The sequence below is a fragment of the Alosa alosa genome, chromosome 18 (genome assembly GCF_017589495.1).
Source record: "Alosa alosa isolate M-15738 ecotype Scorff River chromosome 18, AALO_Geno_1.1, whole genome shotgun sequence".
NCBI lineage: Eukaryota > Metazoa > Chordata > Actinopteri > Clupeiformes > Clupeidae > Alosa > Alosa alosa.
The window spans coordinates 14,744,339-14,751,193 of NC_063206.1; the positions used below are offsets into that span (position 1 = coordinate 14,744,339).

The following is a 6,855-nucleotide window of genomic DNA, read 5'->3' on the forward strand; positions in this document are numbered from 1 at the left end:
AAATCTCAAAAAGAAATATTTTTTTTTTAACAAAAACACGTCGCTCACAATTATTTGCACGCCTGCTTGTAATACTTCTTAAACCTCCCTTTGCCAATAAAACAGCTTGTAATATTCTCCTATGACACCCCATAAAGTTGGAGAATACAAAGCAAGGGATTTAAGACCGTTTGTCTTTACTAAATCTCGCCAGATCGTCCAGATTCCTAGGTCCACACTTGTGCATTCTCCTCTTTGACTCACCCCACTGTTTTTCTATGGAGTTTAGATCAGGGGACTGAGATGGCAATGTCTGAAGCTTGATTTTGTGTTCAGCAAACCATATTTGTTTTGATCTGGACCTTTGTTTTGGTTCATTGACCTGATGAATGATCCAATCATGATCAACCTTTAATGATACCATGATACCATGCACCTTAATTAGGTTCCCAAGGCCTTTGGAAATAAAAACAGCCCCACAATAGCACAGCCCCTCCACCATAATTCTCATTAGGCATGGGGTTCTTTTCAGTATAGTCATTCTTCTATGTATGGCAAACAGACCTAAAGTGTTTCTAGTTAAAGAGCGCAATTTTAGACCACACTTCCAGACAAAGTTACTGTACCATTCAGTAACTCCTGCCGTTTACATTGGTAATTAAATGACTAGACAGGCTTTTTTTGGGGACTTGGTGACCCAAAGATGATACCTTTGTCTGTAACTCTCCAACAGTGGTTCTTATGGAATTTTTTGCTTATCTTACCATCCTCCACACTGTACGTGGGGGCAAAATGGTCTTTGTCCAAGCGTGTTTTGTATATAAGATTTTTCAGGGGTGCCAATAATTGTGAGCAATGTGTTTTTGTTAAAAAATATTTATTTCTCTATGATATTTTCCTTTTTCTCAAAATAAATTTGCTTCCCTTCAAGGTTGGATTTTTCCTATTTTTCATTGTGAGATTAAAATAAATCACCAACAGATTATTTTGTATACTGGTTTTTAGTCAACTTTAGCAGAGGTGCCAATAATTCTGGAGGGTACTGTAATTGACATAATGACATTGACAGATACAAGTGTCTGCTGAATGAATACATGTAAATGAATGTAAAGGCCATCCTTACAATTAGGAGGACTTTACATCACAATCATGTTTGCATGAAAAAGCGTAGTGCTTTAGAATCTTTGGTTTGCATTACTTGTTTAGAATCAAAATGATTTCTAACATGGAAGAACTTTAGAGTGTCTTGTTACTATGGGAAGGAGCAGCCGGTGGTCTAGCGGATGCCTGGTGCTTTGCTGAGTATTTACTTGTGTCTGGAGCGGGTTCAAAGGTTGCAGCACCAGGAAATGGCCTCCATTGAGTGCTGAATTGTGGTTGCGTGGTGATTCAGGAGCTGAGCCATTAAAAGCTCTTTCAGGTAAATATAACCATATCCTTGTCCAAGTTGAAAATGTTAAGGAGTCTCCAGGTGAGATCAGTGTTTTTTGTGTTGTTTTGAACTAAGAGTTTAAACAAGTGAGTTTGAATACTATTTCCAATGCAAATCAGAGACAGTCTATCTCTTCGCAGAGGAACTAGAGTGCAGCTCTGAAAATTGTATGACTACTTAGAGGTCGTCTGTTCTCCTGTAAAGAGCTTTTATAGCTTACAATCATTTCCTTGTTGCCTACCCCTGTTACTGGAAATTCACAAGTGTTTACACCACAGTAAAAGGTGACTGACAAGGATGTTTAATGTCATTGCCCCTTAGTAAATGATTGTTTGTGACTGTTTGAATTCATCAGGGTTTTGTGTGAACACCCTATCAAAGGGAGAACTACTCAATACATCTTTAGAGTTGTGTCCTAATGTCAGCAAGTTGCAAGCAATCTGCCCTGGTAGCTTAGTCATGGTTAACACCGACACACCTGGTTCTTTTTTTGTTTAGGATATAGGTTGGAAAGCAATGCTACCAGTATTTTTTTCTATTATCCCTGCAGTCTGATGTATTATGTATTTACACTTGACAGTCAACAGTGCATGCATAGGGAAAGCCATGAACTTTATGGTACATTTGTTCATGATAGGAAGAAGCTTTTCTTCAACCCCCATATAATTTAAAGCTGAGGTACACTGACATTCCGCTTTTTTGGCAACGCTATTGTTGTAGTCAAGGGACACTTGCTGATCAAGTAGTATGTGTGAGTGTGTGTGTGTCTGTGTGTGTGTGTATGAAAGAGAGAGAGAGAGAAAATGAGAGTGAGATATTTCTGTTCAGGGTACTTCCTGCATTTTTGAGTTGTGCCGTTACATGTTTGCGCCTCTCAGACACAATGTATGCTGAACAACAAATTCATAAGAGTATCTGTACTACTCTCAGGTAAACATAGCCTAGTGTCAGGTGTTCTGTGTGACTCTCAGTCTTTGAATCCTGATTAAACAAATAGCTGTGTCAGCACAAGCAGTATGCCTGTTTTTCAGTGCTATTTTAAATTACTCCCAAGGTATTATTTGAAAGAGTCTGCCCCAGTTTATCTCTGACAAGATTTTGATGTGAGAAGAGGAAAATATTGCATACAGTATGGGTGGTTGCCTTCCACTGCCAGCCAACCCCCTGAAACTATTTGCCTTTGGATCCTCCCCCATTCTCTCGGCACTGCTATGTTCTGCTCTCCTTCCTCTCTCTCTCTCTCTCTCTCTCTCTCTCTCTCACTCTCTGCTTCCAGATCCTCCCCCTCTCCCTCCTTTTCTGTCCCCCCTCCCTTTGCCTATAACTTCCCACTGTTCATTAGTCCGGCAACACTCAAGTTTAACTTCAGAGCACAGCCTATCAGCAATCCCTCGGAGGACCTTTCTCACACCTGTCCAGATACAGTCGGCAGACACGCAGCGTCAGAGTGTCCTTCACACTCTTACTGATACCTGGGTCATTCAACGCCTGCGGCGACAAGAAGGAAGGCAAAATCAGGTACTGTTCTTTTTTTCTTGTGGAACTGTTTTGACATGGCCACAGCTTTGGCTGTCTTGAGACAGGTCTGTGTGTAGGGTAAACAGGACCACGCCATGTTTATGTTTAAATGCATGCTTGTTAGTGCTTTATTTCACTCAAACCAGCTTGTGACGACTGTCCTTAAACCTATTTTCTGCCCTCTCCTTTTTTGTCATCAAACAATCATCATGTGGGTCGGCAGTGACTAATCTTTTCACATTCTGACATCCTGTCTTGGTGGAGGGAACTTTTTTAGTGACGCTTTTACAAAGCACAGTTGGCTATGTCTATGTGTCATGGCTGCTACTGAAATCTATGGGTTGCGTTTGTATTTCTTCAGTGTCACATTGCATTCATCTCAACACAAGCTTCCTCTTTTCTCAGTTACGGAGAAACAGAAGCCGGGCCATGAGGTAACACAGAGGACAGTCTATTAACAGTAAAAGGAGCATGGGAAGGGGCTTGTGGAAGTCAGGGCGCAGCCCTGCGTTTTGGGGTTGCCTGACCACCACGCCGCTGCTGCTGCTGCTGGTCTGCCTGCCAGAGCCAGGGACATGTCAGGCGTCGTGTCCATCTCAAGACACCCCAAAGACTTTGTCGGAGCCCCGCTATGTCCCTCTCCCGAGTCTGGACCTGGACACTGGCTTCATGACGGGGATTGTGCATTCTTTCCTGGGCCTTGTCCAGCCTAATCCTTTTCCTAAAGGTGAGTCTCTCCCATGGGGTGTAACTACGGTAAACAAAATGAGTTGAGAAGTCGAGATCACGGACTGCCCCTGTACGAGGTATGAAGGAACACTGCAGACCACTTAGTACTTTTTGTGAAGTTGGGATTGGGAAGTAGGGGTCAACACAAGTACAAATAGGAGACATATATGTATAGGTTCTGGAACCTACATGTCAGTCTGTTTTAATATTATTCTAATTTTAGTGTTATCATACAACATTATAGTATTATAACACACTGAATACTTTATATGAGGTATACATCAGAGGTAGCGGAGATTTTCAACTGATTTATTATCTGAAAACATAATTTTCATAACAATAATTTCAGTTGTGGATTTAGTATTTTGGGGGCTCAAGGTGAACACAGTCATGGGGCCTCCGCATCTGCTGTTCTCCACATTTTTCAATAAGCCTATTTCTCAGTGTCCAGGTGTCCGGCCTCGTTGATGTTAATGATGCCTTAATTGGCAGGGTAAAACGTCTTCCTGCTTTTGTCTTTCCTGTGGACTTTTCTTTTGCTGTCTATGGGACAGTGCTGTTCCACAGGAAGTTGATTTACACAGCGGCCCCATCTTGTGAAATGGGCTAATCCTTGTTTACTTAAGAGAGAATCACAGTAGACGCTCTCTTGAATATTCCTGAGACTTCCGTAGATCCACCCATGAAATAGTGAAATATAGTGGCTACATTACTAACTGACACTAGTTATTCATTAAGTATAGGCACTCTGATGTTCAGTAGTTTAGGGCCCAAGGCAATTGTTGACATTTCCTTAGTAGCTTGATAATTACCTTTGTTCAGCCAAATTAGATGGTATCACATAATTTGTGGTTGGACTTCCTTGTAGTGTGACAGAAGCACAATACTCAGAAACTTGTTCACTATGAAACTTGATCAGATTTTGTGGGTCAAAAACAATGATTGTGTTACCCTTTTGTAGTAACAATGTTTTATAACACATTTACGTACATTTGCAAATACATTTTATTTCCACAAATCAATCCTTCTGCGATTTTACTTTCGTATCTGAATTGCCTTCAAATTCTGAAGATGACCGAGGAGACTGAATCCATTTACTAGCACTTCCCTGCTGGCTGCTGCCACACAGACACAGTGGCTATAATCCTCTTGGGTCCCTCCCTTCTCTCCTCATTTGGACGGGAGCCACACTGCCAGTCCACTGTGAAGGGCAGCTTCAAATGCCATAGAAACCAGGCAGTGCCATGCCATCATTGACAAGCTGCACTCTTAGTCTTCAGCATTTACAAGAAAGCACACACACACACACACACACACAAATGCACACACACACACACACACAAATGCACACACACACACAGACACACACACAAATGCACACACACACACACACACACACACACAAATGCACACAGACACACACACATACGCACACATTCACATGCAGGATGGGCTGTGTCACTGAAATACTGTGTGAGCCGCAGGAAACGCAGTCAGAAACAGTCATGCATTAACTTAGCACCCTGTGGGGGAGTGATTCTACCTGATCTACAAAACGTCTGTGTGTCTTTGACCAAAGGCATTGGGACTTTGAAAGGGTTTAGACCTTTGTTGTGACTTCCTTCTCTCAGCATGGTGTAACAATAGTGTTATTGATCTTTGTTCCTGGTGGCATAGCTGTGTTCTATGAGCAATAACCATCATCTGGTGTCTCACTGCAAGAGACAGAGAAGTTTAAGGTTGTGTCTGAGCACAAAAAGCGACTAACCACCACAACAGGAAATTGTTGCGTAAACACAATCTAGCCAAGTCTAGAAGTATTAAATCTCTCTCTCTCTCTCTCCCTCCTTTTGTGTTTATGTGTGTACTTGTTGTGCTAACACATGAAAAAGTTGTTGTTTTGTGTTGTGTGAGTGTTAAATTGACCTCATTTACCTCATATTCTACACAGCTTCTAATTTCATTGTAATGCCATTCTACCCAGACCCATCACAATCAGTGTAATGTTGATTTAATGTTCAACAAACTTTCATCACTGTGTTTCAATTTCAATTTCAATTCATACCTGCCAACACTAATATGAATGACTTATTTTGTGGTCATTTAGATCTGTTGGTCAGACTTGTAGAGGACACCACACAGATCACAAACCAGGAGATGATACAAGAGGTGAGTGACCATCAGTGTGAAGGCATGACTTTTACCACATCTGAGCCATGTGGTAACCCATTATGCTGCCACACCCTAGGCCTACTTGTAACCCAAGATAGACTTTGTGTAACATCGGATCCTCTGTCTACGAGGACACCAGAGATGGACGTGTTCCGCATGAATAGTCTGGCTGAACAGATCACAGCAGAATAAAACAGACCAGTATGTGGAGAAACTGCCATTATAGTATTACAGTGCGGTACAATGGAATATGTAGACGTCAATGGATAATAGTAGGCTACCACTTGGTGGGAGGCTCTCTCATTGTAGAACGTCAACAGTGTTTCCCACATAATTGAATTTCATTTGTGTTGGTTGGTTTGCAGAATTAACTTAACAGTTTTTAACAAATTAGCACAGCATGGTTATGATGCTAACCAGGTTTAAGCAGAATTTAGTACAACCTGGAAAATCATTGTGTGGTGGTCAATGTTGATATTGTGGTGGGCCGCCACAAATAAGTCAATGTATGGGAAACACTGATCAAACTGCTGCTGAGTTAAATGAAGGATTCACTGATTTTCTGTAATGATTGACCATATGATGAACTAGGAAGTGATGACTCCTGATCATGAGGAGAGGGAAAATGGGTGGGAGAGAAGCAACACCCTTTGTCGTCATTTCTTTGTGCGTCAAATTTTAGTGTGGGGCCTATATGTTTGCGTCAGACTGAGTTTACTACTGATAAGAGCATACTGACGGCTTACCTTTTAGTTTACTATGTCAGAGAATGGGATGGATATGTACGCACACATAAGTGTGTTCTGCTTTGGTTGTGGTCAAGAGTGTCAGCAATCCAAAATGAGGAAGAAATGTAGATGATGATTCCCTTTTTGAAGTTTCTGCTGAGTCCCTTCACATTGTTTTTCCTGTTTCTGTCGTCTCAGTTTCCTCTGTTGTTTCTGTTGGCACGCTATTACCTTCCAGGTGCTCCGCTATGAGATCGGCTTCCTGGTGTGTGTCGCCATCGGGGTCCTCTACATCGT

The 6,855-nt window shown here is 41.7% G+C and overlaps 1 protein-coding gene across 2 annotated transcripts in view; it reads left to right on the forward strand.

The window, feature by feature from the left end:
- The first annotated feature begins 1,330 nt into the window (after window positions 1-1,330).
- prom2 (prominin 2) overlaps window positions 1,331-6,855 on the forward strand; it is a 17,752-nt gene continuing 12,227 nt past the window's right edge. Inside the window, exons 1-5 of one of the 2 annotated variants that reach the window (XM_048269410.1) lie at window positions 1,331-1,399; window positions 2,688-2,929; window positions 3,335-3,656; window positions 5,766-5,827; window positions 6,797-6,855. The exon at window positions 6,797-6,855 is cut by the window's right edge and continues 147 nt beyond it. In XM_048269410.1, coding sequence (XP_048125367.1) covers window positions 3,401-3,656; window positions 5,766-5,827; window positions 6,797-6,855 — 377 coding nt within the window. In that variant the 5' untranslated portion in view covers window positions 1,331-1,399; window positions 2,688-2,929; window positions 3,335-3,400. Of the gene's footprint in view, window positions 1,400-2,666; window positions 2,930-3,334; window positions 3,657-5,765; window positions 5,828-6,796 lie in introns of those variants that run through there. The other variant, XM_048269409.1, reaches the window with a different exon arrangement.